We start from the raw sequence: 14,211 nt of genomic DNA on the forward strand, positions 1-14,211 counted from the left end.
CCCAGTCTGAGATGCAGAGGGGTCGTCATGGACGTGTCAGATGCCCCTGTGGATACGGGGGATCTTCACAGGTTGGCCCCAGAGAAACCCTACTTGGTCACATCGTCTGATCCCGTTCACAAAGTCGACTCGTGGCCTCTTACCTCATGGCACCACGTCTCATGCAGGTGTCCAGGTAACGCCGGCCTCCAAGTGTGGGCACAGCTCCTCTTCCCTTGGGGTGGAGGCAATCCGCCAGTGACCCCGCTGGGCCTGAGGCTTCCCCAGGGTGAGTTCACAGCCGTCCGGGGGCTGCTGGTGGTGCCTCGCGGGCTGTGGTGCACGCGAACCCACGCGTGTGAGTGAAAGAGGGGTGCCCTGCCCCCGGGCTGTGGCGGCCGCACCCCTGTGTGCTTACCCACCCGTCCTTGCAGGTACGAAGCCGAGCTCAGCCCTGTGGACCAGAAGCTGAGCTCCCTGAGGTCCCCACTAGCCCAGAGGCCCTTCTTTGAGGCGCCGTCCAGCCTGGGCACCGTCGAGCTGTACGAGTATGCGTGTGAGGACGAGGACCTGCAGCCCTCGTGACCTGCGCCCAGGTTTGGATGCAGAGCTGCTTTCGTGTAAAGAACAAAACCGTTTGATCGTTGAGCTGTCTGTTCTAGAAAATGAAGTGATTTGTATGGGATGATAAATTTTTATTTATTCAACACGGAAGCTGGTGAGATGGTCATTGAGCGTGTGTCCCCGCCTGCCCGGGACCCCTGGCTGGGAGAGGAGATACGCCGGCCCCACCGCCTAGCTCTTGAGTGCAGGCGTCTGGAGACTTACCCTCACGGCCGAGCGGCCGCTTGCAGGGGACCCACGTTCTGCTCCAAAGCATCGGCCTCGGGGGCGTGAGCCGCGCACGGACTTCCGGGGCTTGGATGGCCCTGTGTTGTTCTCACGTCGTCAGTCAGGAACATTCCAGGGGCCCCGGTGCCACAGTGGCCCCGGGACCTTCCGTCCACAGGAGCGTCTCCAGGTGCCGCCCCAGCTGCAGCCCTGCACGCGGGGTTTGGGAGGGAGCACCCCTTCGAGCGTACTTACGTTTTCGTGTAAATGTACAAAACGTGTAAAGTTAACTTTTATTTGGTGTGTATAGCAGTTTAAAAATGTTTTACGAGATCACGTTTGTATTTTCAAATAAAGAATTTAAGAATTTTCTCTGACGGGCTCGGCTTGCCCTGCCCACGACACGGCACACGGAGGTCACAATGGGCACAGACGCCAGGCGGGGACGCTACGGGGGGCAGACGGCAATGTCCCCACGGGAGACTTCACGCAGTGTGCACGGCTCTGGGACACGGGAAGCCCGGCCGAGGGTCCCAGGCCTTGGGGCCCGGAGTGTCCAGCAGGGTGGCCCTCCTGCCCAGACCTGCACGCGGGCCACCCGTGGTCCTGATGCCATGGCCGAGGGCCGTGCTTTCCCACAGCGGCTTCCAGAGTCCTGGAGAGGGCACACCCAGAGGCACTGGTGTTCCCCCCGCCCCTCGGACGGCAAACCCCCTGGCCCAGGCCTACGCAGGGCTGCAGAGGCCTGAGCTCCCGGGGCGTTCTTGCCTGTGCACGACCGGCAGGAGTCCTCCCCACAGACCGGCCTGGCTGTCCGTGTCCACATGGGGGCGTCCTCCTCCACACAGTGGCCCCGGGAGTTCTGGCGTGGCACCCACACGGGATCTGAGGCGCAGAGTGCCCCACCCTGCGTGTCCAGGGAGGGCGGCCTATGTGCGTTCAGCCCCCGCCCCGAGTCGGGTGCAGCTGGTCTGCCTGAAGTGAGCAGGTGCTGAGCCGACCGCAGGCAGCAGGCCCGTACCTGCCCTGCATCCGGCCCTCAGCACTGGACACCAGGAAACGCCCAATAGCGGGGCCCTGGGCCGGGAAAGGAAGAGCTAGAGCCGCTCCATGTAGGACCACGCCGGACTACAGAGCCAGTACCATGCTCCACGGCGGGGGGCAAAGCTGGTTCCGGAACCTTCCAGCCAAGCACAGCAGTCGCCAGAGGGAAGTCGCAGGCGGGTAGGCACCTGGTGGGTAGGTGGGTGGGTGCGCGGGCACCCCGCGGGGGCCCCAGTCAACGGTCACGTGGCCCTCTCCCCACATACGGGGCTGGGATGCGCAGGGGCGGATGGTAGGGGTCACCATCATCCGCCTGGAGCCCCCAGGGGCCTGGGTCAGCCGCACCTGGACGCCACTGGCTCCCCAAGCCCAGGAACGCAAGGCAGCAACCGAGGAGGAACGCGGAACTCCTGACGTGAGTCCCAGCGGGGCGTGTGTCCTCTTCTTCAGTCTGATGCCCCCTGGGGACGGAGACACGGACTACCCTCAGGACCCACAGACACGTGGACGGAGACACGGACGGCCCTCAGGACTCAGAGACGTGGACAGAGACACAGCCCTCAGGACACAGAATCACACACGCATGTGGACAGAGACACGGAGAGCGGTGCACACCGTGGCTCGGGCTGGTTTCCGGTCAGTGTGGGGTGGGCAGTGGACTGGGACCCCCGCCCGCCAGGCCCTGGGAGCAGCAGAGCAGGGCGGGGGATGTGGAATGGGCACAGGGCGCAGCCTTCCCACACTCCTGCCCAGGGCCCCCCGGCCGGCACACTGACTCCACCCCAGGTGTCCGCACGGGGGAGGGGGGTGTGCCCGTGGGGGGGGTGTCCACGCGGGGCTGCCTTGCCATGAGCCTCTGCACCGCTCTGAGGGCCACGTCACACCCATGGATCCTGGAGGTGTGACTTGGGGGCCGCCAGGCAGGAGCCAACAGAGATGCTGAGGACCCCAGGGCACCCCAAAACCTAGTCCTAAGCCAAGCAGCAGTCCAGAGCATGGGATCACACCCTGCCAGCCTCAGGCCCCTAGCACACCGCGTGAGCCTGGAGCGCACGCACCTGGGACGGCTCAGGGGCCTGCCCCACCCCCAGTCTGGCAGCCAGGTGGTCGTCCACACGGCAGACACCTGGTGAGCTGTCGAACGGAGCCCAAATCTCCACACTCGCGCGCCGCCCCCCCCCACCGCCAGGAACATGCAGGCGGACCTGCTCCCACCCCCGCTGGGCAGAGAGGCCACAGCGTCACCCAGGAGACCCCATCAGATGGGACGTCCCACCTCTGCACCACCCTGGGATGTGGGGCCCATGGCAGGAAAGGCAGGCCCAGGCCAGCGCCCCCACGTGGCCACCGCCCGGGGCCCAGCCTGCACCGACCTCATGGACGGAGATGCCTTCCACATCCACGTCTTCGTTGGAAGAGTTCTCAGAGTCCTCCGACGACAGGAAGTCAACATCAAAGACGTCCCTGCCAGAGACAAAGGGTGGCCGGTTGCCAGGGAGACGGAGGCAGTGACCCAGCCGCGGCCAGAGGCCCCTGGGAGTGCGAACCCTGCAGGGAACAGGTGTGGACGGCCCTGGGAAAACACAGGACACGCACAGACGTGGACAAGGCACGGTCCCCAGATCGTGGGCAACCAGTGGCACCTCTAACGCCGTCCCATCCCGTTCTGCACTGTGGGCAGTCCTGCTCGGCGCTGGGCAGTGGGGGCAGTCGGCAAGAGCCCCTGGCTACACTCCGGACACGTTCTTACAGGACAGCGCGCTCTGCACATGGGCAGACCAGCCCTGTGCCTGCCTCAGACCCACACCGAGAACCCCCCCACCAGACCAGCCCCGTCCCTGCCTCAGACCCTCGCGGGGCCCCAGCCCATCACACCAGCCCTGTCCCTGCCTCAGATTCACACCAGGACCCCAACCCATCAGACCAGCAACCTTTCACGGCCAACCCAAGGCTCTGCTCTGGAGAAACCCACGAGGATGACCACGAAACCAGGCAGGCAGAGGCCCAACAGGCTGCCCCACTAAGGACAGACCCCTCCACCCCGACCTGGAAGACGACGGCCTCACCTCTTGGACTTCTGGCCCTTGGAGGAGTTTCTCGTCTCTCTGTCCCCTGCGCTGGAGCTGGCCAGGGTGTCTGGTGTCCAGGTGGAGCACGTCCCCACGGGCAGCTCTGCGGTGCCAGGAGCGGTCAGCCACGGGGCCCCCAGGGCCACCCCTCCCAACCCCGGACATCCTCCCCACCTTGGGGCCGCTTGCTGTCTTTGCATATGGCGTCAAACGGGTTGGCAGCGGGCTCCTCCTCCCCCTGGGCCACGTAGTCTGTCCTCATCAGGGACTTGCGGTAGACGAGCATGGGGTTCATGTCCCCCTCCCCAAAGACAGGCACGCCCTCGGGAATGGAGTCCTGGAATTGGGCGAGTCTGTGGGCAAGGGTGGACGTGGCAGGGGGATGTCAGAGGAGACCCGGCAAGATCCCCAGGAACCCATGGGGCCCCCGGTGTCCATCCCCTGCTGGGGGCTAAGGACCATGGAGCCATGCTGGAGGGGTGCCACCCAGTGGCCGCAGGTCCTGCAGCCCAGAGCCAAGCGCCCCCCAGGACCCCAAGCAGGCCCACGTCAGCCCAGGGAAGGCAGCCCTCAGCAGGGTCGTCCGCATCTGAGAATCCCCTCCCCACAGGGGCTCCCACCCCTGCCCCGTGTCCCCAGGAGCCCGTCCCTGCCCCCACCGCCAGGGGGTCCCGCCTTCCCAGGTCCCCAGCGCACTCACGCAGCTTGTCGCTCGGCTGGCGGGATCTTGCAGGAGAACTCAGCGAGCACAAGCAGGAAGCTGAGGTTGGGGAAGCGCTGCCGAGCCTCCTCTTCAGGCACTGGGGACTCAGAGAAGGCAAAGGCCAGCCCGCGCCTGGGGACAGGGTGTCCAGCGGATGGCGGGGGGGGCGTCAGGTGGGGCTCACATGGGAAGGACGGTATCAGCTGAGGCCCGGGGGAGGGGCGAGGTGCCAGGTGGGGCTCACCTGGGGGAGCGGGGCATGAGGTGAGGCTCATGCGGGGGACAGGGTGCCAGGCAGGGCTCAGACCAGGGGCGGGGGTCAGAGCGGGGAGCACAGCACCAGGCGGGGCTCCAACCAGGGGCGGTAGTCAGAGTCAGGAGCCCGGCGTCAGGCAGGGCTCTGGCCAGGGGCGGGGCAGAGGAGGCGGTGTTGTCAGAGAGCACCCCTCCCCCAGCACACACCTATGGATCAGGTGGGCAGCGTCCCGGGCGCGGTCAAAGCCGAGGGTGAGCGCAAAGCGGCGGGCCAGCAGCCGGATGGAGTAGAAGGGGCCGCAGATGAACTCGATGGGGTCATAGCCAAGGCCGTACGTGTCCACGTGCTTCTGGAACAGCTGCGGGAGCACAAGGGGCCGTGGGGTCAGGGTCGTCAAAGGCACGTCCCAGGGGACTGAGGTTCAAGGACATCCAGAGAAGCCTCCCCTCCACCCCCCCAACCAGCGCCCCCCAGTGGCGAAACTTGCCCATGACACCCGCAGAGGACAGGTGCAGGAGGCTCTTCCGCAGAGCCACCCCCAGGTGGGGATGGGGGGAGGGGGCGGGGACCACGCGGCACAGACCACGACTCGCAGCGGGCGGGGGGGTGGGGGCGGCGGGCAGCCTGCAAACGTCCCACGGGCACCCAGACTGCCGCGTCACGTCTGCTCAGCGACGGCTCAGTGACCGCTCCTGTGTGTCAGGCTCAACAGGAAACCAGCGAGGGAGAAGGAGCTCCCGATTTACAGAGAAGTCACACACACACACACACACACACACACACGCACACGGAAGGGGACACGGGGGGTGCGACATGGCCGGGACGTGCCCCCGTTCCACGCTCGCTCTGGGGAATCTGCATCACCTCAACGTCGTACGTGCAGACCCGTTCTATGGGGACGAGGAAGGAGGCCGTTTCCAAAGGAACAAGAAATGGCAGGAAAGAGTCCGACCTAAAGGCAGGCCTCAGTGTGAGGGTCGGGAATGCACACGGCCTCCAGAAACGGGAACGAGAAGCCGTGTTCCAGGAAAACCACGGGGTAGAGACGGCCCAGCAAGTGTCTGCGGAAAGGCCTTGCCCACCGCGCCCACAGGCAGCCCGAGCACGAGGACCGGGACCCACGCTGGCAGAGGGGATGCCAGATCCCGGCCCTTCCTGATACATCCGCGGAGGCTCAACTCCCCAGAGGGAGACGAGACCACGGCAGCCCCGGAGGCTGGCGGGCGGTCGGCTGTGTGGGCCACCGTGGCCCCAGCGTTGAGGACCACAGGCAGTCCTTGCAGAGAGCTCAGAGCCAGGTGGGTGGCCCCAGATGCGGTGCACAGAACGGGGACAGACAGTTGAGTTCGAGACCCCGCTGTCGCATGACCCCACACAGCCTCGCGACGTGGACGTGGCCCCTCCTGACACTAGGCGCGGACACGCCCGTCCGAAAGCAGAACAGAGCAGGGAACACACCACCTGTCCAAGTCGTGGTTCCACGGATCTGGGTAAACCAGCCGCCACGGGGATGGAAGAACCAGAGTCACACAGCACACACGCGTGCACACGGTGTCATGACAGACTGACACGGAGAAGACACACGCTCCCCCCTCGGGGGTCAGTGGACGGGGAAGGGGGGGCACCCACCCGGAAGGTCAGTGGACGGGGGAGGGGGGATGCCTACCCTGAGAGTCGGGGGATTGGGGGGACGCCCATCCTGAAGGTCAATGGATGGGGGATGCCCCCCGAGTGTCAGTGGATGGGGGAGGGGGGTACGCAACCACTCTTGACGGTCAGTGGACTGCAAGGGACACCTACCCTGAGGATCAGTGGATGGGGGAGGGGGGAACAACCCCCTGAGGGTCAGTGGATGGGGGATGGGGGACGTCCACCCTGAGGGTCGGGGACACCCCCTGAGTCACTGTCAGGAGACCCGGCTCACCGGGAAAGCCGGCTGTGGTAGACTGAACATCTGTGTCCCCCAGAGTCCACACGTGCAAGCCCGGCCCCCAAGGGGGCTGCTGGGAGGCGGGGCCTTGGGAGGTGGTTGGGAGCAGATGAGGTCGGGATGGCGGGGCCCCCACGGTGGGGTAGCGTTCTCGTAGGTGTGCGGAGAGAGCTTCCTGAGTTCCACCCGTGGCCACGTGAGGACACGGCGGAAGGGGCCCATCCATGACCCTCTAGAGGTCTCCCCAGAACCTGACCCCACTGGCACCCTGACCTTGGACTGCAGCCTCCAGCAACACGGGAGGAAAAAGGGTCTGACCTGCCAGCCACCCTGTCCGTCCGTCCGTCCGTCCGTCCATGGCACGCTGTGACCGCCAGGCCGCCGACATGCACCCATCTCGAGCGGCTGATCACACGGCACGAACGGGTGCAGGACTCCCGAGGAGCGGGCAGTGAGGCGCAGCGGCACCCATGCCCGGTGTGTCCCCAAGGAGGCGCACCCCTCCGGGCCTGGGCGACGCAGGGCGGCCCGGTGCCGCAGGCAGCGGTCGCAGGGCGCCGTCAGACCTTCCGGAACCGTCCGCTCACCTGCTGCAGGCACAGAAGCAGGGACAGCGCATTGCGGAGCCTGTCGTTCTGCCTCGTCCTCGTCATGGTCTCCTTGATGATGTCGCCAAAGTGATGGTAGTGCTGCGAGTCCAAGGAAAGGACCGTCACCACGGTGGCCACCGAGGCACAGCCTCCTTACTACGCGTATTCCCAGATGACAAACTAAGGACGGCCGTGCAGCCCAGACCCACTGTCTGGGTCCCAGGAAGTCCGTGAACGTGGATCCCGCTGTACGCTCAGCACCCACCGGGCCCCGTGTCGGGACCAGGCCCTGGGCCGGCAGGACAGGGCGCATCCCACACGACCTGGGGAAGCTGTGGCCATCGGGCGTCGCAGTCCAGGGGCCCAGCTGCGCCCCCAGCACTGGCTGGGCCCCTCCCTCAGGGGCGCTCCTTCTGTGGGGAAGGCAGGGCCACCAGGGGAACTGTGGGCCGGGAGCGGGAGCAAGGCCTCTCAGAATCACACCGACCTGCCTGTGCCAGAGCTGAGCCAGCCCGCGGGCGCACAGCCGCAAGAGCCGACCAAAATGTCTGACAACACACGGCCGCCGTCATGGCCCCCAGGACCTAGGAGGGTAGACTCAGGGCACAACTGCATAGGAGGGAAGTCCCGGGAGAGGAGAGCACCACCCCAACACACAAGACGCAGGGGAAAACCCAGGCAAGCCTGTCCCTACACCCCATGCCATAAAGCTCAGGACCACGTGAGGTTAAAACGGGAAGAGAAATACCGTCACAAAAATAAAACTCAATTAAAAGGTAATCGAGGGGATGTATTTCCCACAGATAACAAAGGACTAATGTCTTCGTTGTATTACAAGACACCAAAAGAAGGTCTTGAGATGACGATTTCTGAGAAAGGAAGTGACAGTGACTGACAGATGTATCTGTTCACCCACCCAGCCATCCATTTGTCTACCCACCCATTGAACCATCCATCTACCCACCCACCCACTGAACCATCCATCTACCCACCCACCCATTGAACCATCCATCTACCCACCCACCCATTGAACCATGCATCTACCCACCCACCCATTTATCCATCCATCTCCCCATCCACCCATCCACTTATCCATCCACCCATTTATCATCCATCCACCTATCCACCCATCTATTCATGTGTTTACTTGCGCACCCATCCATCTACCCATCCACTCATCCACCTATCATCTGCCCATTCATCCATCCATCCACCCATCTATCCATCCACCCACTTATCGACCCAACCACCTATCCACCCATCTAGTCATCTGTTTATCTACCCATCCATCCATCGACCCATGCACTCATCCACCCATCATCCCCCCATTCATTTATCCATCCATCCCCCACCCACCCACCCATTTATCCATCCATTACCTATCCCTTTATTCATCCATCCATTTATCCACCCATCCACCCATCCATTTATCCACCCATCTACCCACCCATCCATCTACCCACCCACCCATTAATCCATCCATCTCTCCATCCACCCATCCACCCACCCACCCACCCATCCACCCACCCACCCACCCAGCCACTTATCCATCCACCCACTTATCGACCCAACCACCTATCCACCCATCTAGTCATCTGTTTATCTACCCATCCATCCATCGACCCATGCGCTCATCCATTTACCCATCCATGCATTCATCAAAACTTTTGGGCTTTTGTCAATACCAGGCAGTGATGATAATCACTTGGGATACGTCAACGATCAAAGCCAAAAAGATCAAGTCCCTGCCCTCACAGGGCTTGCATTCAATCTCAGTAGTAATGAAAGCATGAAATTAAAACAGCAGTGCTTCACTGAACAAGACCACCTAGTTTTAAAAGACAAGATGTGTTGTTCTAAATGAAAGTACTCTCTAGGAGTTAGGTTTGGAAAAAGGTGTTAGTGATACAAAAATGCTTATGAGGAACGCCTGGGTGGCTCAGTTGGTGAAGCGTCTGCCTTCAGCTCAGGTCATGATCCCAGGGTCCTGGGATCGAGCCCACATGGGGCTCCTTGCTCAGGGGGGAGCCTGCTTCTCCCTCTGCCTGCTCTGCCTACTGCTCCCCCTGCTTGTGTGCTCTCTCTGACAAATAAAGAAATAAAATCTTAAAAAAAAAAAAGGTTCTAAAAATGCTTATGAGGCACTCACAGGGATGCCGCCCACACGCGCACACAGGTGGGCTGATCCACGGGAGTTGGTGAAGGGAACGGGAGAACGAGTTAATGACAATGAGTCCGTAAATCTGGGTACTTTCCACTCATGTTCTCCGTGCATTTGGAATCTTTTACCCCAATCCTGTGTCTTACACAAGAGAGCAGTGGGCGGGGGAGGGTGAGCTCGGGCCGCGGGGACGGGAGAGCCGGGCAGAGACCTTCAGGTAGAACTGGTAGATGTCAGCGGCCGCACTCATCTCCAGCACGTTGCAGACAATGAGCTTACAGACCACGGCCAGCATGTTTCTCCTGTGGAACAGCTCATGCAGCTCGTCCGCATCCTCCTCCTTGTAAACTCTGCTGGGACCTGGAGAGACAGCCCACTCTCTGCCATGTCATCCTGCAGCCCCCCCTTGCCACGGGGCAGCCGAGGGGCAGGCAGGGGCATGGCAGGGGCACGACAGGGCACAGCAGGGAGTCCGATGGGTGGGCTCAGGGGTGCCGGCGTCGTCTCCGGGGACCAGTGCCAGGACAGCAGTGGGTCAGAACCACCCCTGGACATGCTGACCCCCAGAGCACAGACCCAGGGCCACACAGGAAGCACCGAGTGCCGCAGGGCCCCTGTGTTTCCAGGTCCTGACCGCCCGGTCAGGGCTCCCCCCGACCCTTCTGTGGCAGCATGAACCAGGAAGACAGACGTGTGGGAAATGCAGCTCCAGATTCCAGGGTGCTAGAGCACCCCACAAGGCCCATCCACCTCCCACCCCAAGCCCCCACGGGCCCTCCCGCCCCTGGGCTGCCGCAGGTAACCCCACCCCAAGGTCTCTCCCCCTTCCCTGCTCCAGGCCCCTGGGAGGCTGACCTGCGGCTCCTGTGTCCTCCAGGAACACGTGCTCCCTGACGAAGGTGAGCAGCTTGCACTGCAGGACATGATCGGGGACGAAGAACAGTAGCCCCAGGCCCGTGTCCTCCTCGGGGCCCTGGTGGCTCAGGATGAGCAGCAAGTCACAGAGCAGGATGAAGGCCTGAGGGGGTGTGAGGGGGTGGGGGTGAGGGTGCACCGACAGGGACAGGCATCCACCCCACAAGGACAGATCCCGTCTGCTGCCCCCGCAGCCTCCCAGGGCAACCCAGGGATGGGTGAGACCCATAGCACATGGAGGGGTACAGCCCCCGGCCCCTCGAAGACATTCCCCCTCTGAACCCCACCCTGCAAGCTCTGCACCAGAAACACACAACACACAGACGTACAACATACACACCAGAAACAACACACAGTGAGCGGAAATGTCCCCAACATCCAGGCAGGACAGCGGTGCAGGCTAAGGCCGTGGCCAAAGCCCCATGGACAGCAAACCACGGACACATACTTGTGACCGAGGGGGGCGGGGCAGGGGCGGGGTCACAGGACCGAGTCAGTGGCTGGCAAAGGAGACACACGCTCAACCTCCTCAGCCATCGACGGTCAAACGGGAGGTGGGTTTTATCTAAGACGACGGGAGAGAGTCTTTTTAAAATTCACACCCGCATCGGAAAAAAGCAGGCAGGTGACTGAGCCTGTAAGGTGGCGGGAAGCAGGGTGGCTGGGTCCGGCATCGTGAAGCCTTTAGAATGGCTTCCCCGGAGACAGGAGATCACCCTGAAGATTTCGTGTACCTCAACCACCAGAGACACGGTGGGCAGGAACTAACACCCAAAGCGTGTCCACCACCACAGCACTGGTAGCCGATGACAGGAGCTTCCGCCAGGCTGGTATAAACGGGCCGTGCGCATGGGCTCCCGTAAACCGGGGCCGTGAGCGTGGGCTCTGGGCTCCCGTCAATGGGGGGGCGTGCACGCGGGCTCTGCACTCCCGTCACTGGGGCGGGGGGAGAGGCATGCACATGGGTTCCCATAAATCGGAGTGTGCAAAGGCATGCACACCACTTCATATAAATGAGATGCTCCCACGACTTTACACTGTTTGAGGACAAATGTCACCCCACGAGACACACACTGAGAGGAGAAAACAGCATCCCATGAAACACTGAGTGCCCTGATCATCACAAGCACACGTGCCCGGGCGTCTCTAACGCCCCTCCTCTTGCTCGGCCAGCCCTGGGATCACCCGGTGAGCACGGAGAGGGACACACGCACCTTCTCGCTCAGCACCTTGCTCTGGTGGTTCAGGTACACGCGGCAGACCAGGCAGAACTTCATCAGCCTTTTCCTCAAGTCCAGGAGCGCCTCCTGCCAGCGAGCAGCCAGCGTGCAGGTGCCTCCCGTCAGGTGAACCCGTGAGCGAGCTCGCCAGGTACCTGCCCGCCTCAGGTGAGCCAGCGCGTCAGGTGCATCCCAACCCAGATTAACCCTCACGTCCACCCTCCGTCCTCCATTTCCCAACCTCCCCCCACATCCCTCTCCCCCACGTGTACCCCCACATCCCCCTTCCCCCATCTCCCTCCCCCTCCCCCCCATCTTTACGCCCATATCCCCTCCCCCATCCCCCCTCCCTGTATCTCCGTGGTCCCCCACACCATATTCTGCCCCCACTGGCCCACACTACATCCCAAGGAACTCAGGCCTGCAGGTTTCCAGGAAACCATAAGTATAGCCCCAAAGTGTGGTTGGCTTCAAACTAAGGGACGGGCCAGCAGCCAAGGACAAGGGTCTCACCCAGCGCACACAGAAGCAGGTACTCAGAGATCACCTGAGCCTCACTCCGCATGGCAGGTGGACAGGCTGCATGGCGGTGTCGGCCATGACCCAAAGTCAGCTCTCATGTCAGAGTCCAGGAGCCCTGGCTGGACCCCGGGAGGATGGATGCAGCCAGTGGTGGGGGCGGACGCCTGTCAAAGCGGCAATGACGGCCCTGTCCCCCTCCATCTTCCCCTCCTCCCAGACTACTGCAGGCCACACCTGACCTCCTCCGCGCCCCTCACCCACCTGGGGCGGCAGCCGGTCCGTGGCTGCGACGATCTGCCACAGGAGCGCATAGTAGGTGCACTGGAGCGCACAGTGGACAACCTGTGGGGCGCGGAGCCTGTCATGGAGTTGGGGATGTGGATGGGACACCCACCCTGGGAATATTCCTTAGCAGGGGACCCTGAGACCTCACCCAGTACCTGCCCCTCTCCCCTCAGGACCCTCCCCCCATGCTTCCCTCCCCTCAGGACGCTTCTCTCCTCTCAGAACCCGTCCCCCCTGCCCCCAACAAGGACCCACCCCTCACGCCCTCCGCCCTCACCTCAGTGGGCAGGCTGCCCTGGTGCCTCCGGAAAGTCAGCAGGCTATCCATCTTCTCGTACAGGTTCCAGCTGCTCAGGTCGTGTGCGCTGGCCAGAGACGCACACAAGGAGTTTTAGGGCCCAGCCCCATCAGGAGCTCCAACATCCCCCAGGTGGGCCGTGAACACTGGTCAGTAGGCCCTGGAGCTGAGGGATCACTTCCTGGCCGGTTGAGGGGCCACCCACCCCAGATGGCTGAGCTGGGCTCCCTCCGGTACGACGTCCAGCACCTGCTTGGTGAGGCAGTCCCTGCTCCTGGGAACACGGCTCGGGGCCCCAGGTGGGCAGGATGGGCTCCCAGGTGCCCCAGAGCCACCGGGCACACCCACAGGACAGCCCCCAGAGGTCCGAGCGCTCCCTGCCTCACCTGGGATACGGGGACGTTTGTCAGAGTAAGGCAGCAGGCACATGGCTTGGGGGGTCATGTGTGTCCCCCCCGAGGGAACCGGCCGCGCGTCGCCCCGCTCACCTGTAGAAGGCAGCCAGTCTCCGCAGCGTGGAGCAGATCCGCCCCATCTCACCGTGTCCAAGGAACAGGCCCTGTTTCTACACAACGGGGAGAGAGCAGAGGGGGTGGTGACGGGACAGGCACTTTCCAGGGGCAGGGGGGGGGCTTCCCCGGGATGCCAGACCGGCTTCGAGCCAGGCCTGCGCTCCTGCCTGCTCTGTCCTCCAGTTTCCGGAAGGCAGCTCTTTAAAATCTCAAAAAGGGCAACAGTGCCCCAGGCCATTCTGTGTCCAGCTCTGGAGGAAATGAGAGGGAGCAGAGGACACCCCCAAAGACGCGTAGGCTGCCGACGACGAGGACAGTCAGGGTCTGAGATCGACCATCTCTGTGCACTTCCCTCACATCCCCATCAAGAATGCATGACAGGGAACACGTTTCTCACTTTACAGCTGAGAGAACACACGGAGAAGCGTGTCGCTGACCTCGAGCTCCCCACATTCGTGGCAGGCCCTGGGCTGGGGGATATGCAAGCGCAACCTGGAGTCCTGCTTGTGGAAATAAGCGGGACCTCACAAGGAAAGTGCCTGAAGCAGGGCCAGACACCTGGCCTTCAGCCTGTCTGTGTCAATAAAGTTTTGTTGGAACACGGCCCCAGTGACGTGTTGTCTCCGGTGCTCTCGTACTACCACCCGAGAACAGGTTTACCCGCTCAGCCAAAAAATGTTTATGATGTGGCTCTTTACAGAAACCATCTGCCCGCCAAGTGTAGACAGGCCAGTGCCTCTGTCAGGGCGTGTTTTCTGGGGGCTTACGGGGCTCCTGCGGAGAATAACGGAATACTTTGTTACCAGCCCCCACACGTTCCCACACCCGTCATAGATGCAGCAGGAACAGTCGGGGCTCAAACGGAGAACCCACCCTGTGTCCCCAGAGACCAAGAG

At 62.8% G+C, this 14,211-nt stretch overlaps 2 protein-coding genes and 1 long non-coding RNA gene across 5 annotated transcripts in view; 1 reads left to right on the top strand and 2 right to left on the bottom strand.

The window, feature by feature from the left end:
- Nucleotides 1-1,181, top strand: part of PPP2R3B (protein phosphatase 2 regulatory subunit B''beta) — a 56,450-nt gene extending 55,269 nt beyond the window's left edge. The window contains exons 13-14 of one of the 3 annotated variants that reach the window (XM_028114983.2): nt 168-268; nt 414-544. In XM_028114983.2, the coding sequence (XP_027970784.1) occupies nt 168-268; nt 414-451 (139 nt within the window). In that variant the 3' untranslated portion in view covers nt 452-544. Of the gene's footprint in view, nt 1-167 lie in introns of all 3 variants that reach the window. The other 2 variants (XM_028114982.2, XM_088028895.1) reach the window with 2 other exon arrangements.
- LOC148163147 (uncharacterized) lies at nt 85-2,081 on the bottom strand. The gene is made up of 3 exons (XR_015769499.1): nt 808-2,081; nt 402-637; nt 85-312 (listed from the first exon to the last, which is right to left on the bottom strand). It is a non-coding gene; the product is annotated as an uncharacterized LOC148163147 (long non-coding RNA).
- A 135-nt stretch (nt 2,082-2,216) lies between these two features.
- The window catches only part of LOC114218064 (cohesin subunit SA-2-like), a 56,095-nt gene continuing 44,100 nt past the window's right edge, over nt 2,217-14,211 (bottom strand). Inside the window, exons 20-32 of the mRNA XM_088028588.1 lie at nt 13,292-13,368; nt 12,783-12,870; nt 12,482-12,562; nt 11,693-11,785; nt 10,419-10,581; nt 9,775-9,923; nt 7,400-7,501; nt 5,089-5,240; nt 4,624-4,758; nt 4,098-4,276; nt 3,921-4,026; nt 3,228-3,318; nt 2,217-2,315 (exon numbers count right to left, since the gene is read on the bottom strand). Coding sequence (XP_087884714.1) covers nt 2,301-2,315; nt 3,228-3,318; nt 3,921-4,026; nt 4,098-4,276; nt 4,624-4,758; nt 5,089-5,240; nt 7,400-7,501; nt 9,775-9,923; nt 10,419-10,581; nt 11,693-11,785; nt 12,482-12,562; nt 12,783-12,870; nt 13,292-13,368 — 1,431 coding nt within the window. The 3' untranslated portion in view covers nt 2,217-2,300. The remainder of the gene's footprint in view (nt 2,316-3,227; nt 3,319-3,920; nt 4,027-4,097; nt 4,277-4,623; nt 4,759-5,088; nt 5,241-7,399; nt 7,502-9,774; nt 9,924-10,418; nt 10,582-11,692; nt 11,786-12,481; nt 12,563-12,782; nt 12,871-13,291; nt 13,369-14,211) is intronic.

Source organism: Eumetopias jubatus, unplaced genomic scaffold (assembly GCF_037043125.1).
Source record: "Eumetopias jubatus isolate StellerSeaLion01/CBP00866 unplaced genomic scaffold, mEumJub1_p1.0 scaffold_11, whole genome shotgun sequence".
NCBI lineage: Eukaryota > Metazoa > Chordata > Mammalia > Carnivora > Otariidae > Eumetopias > Eumetopias jubatus.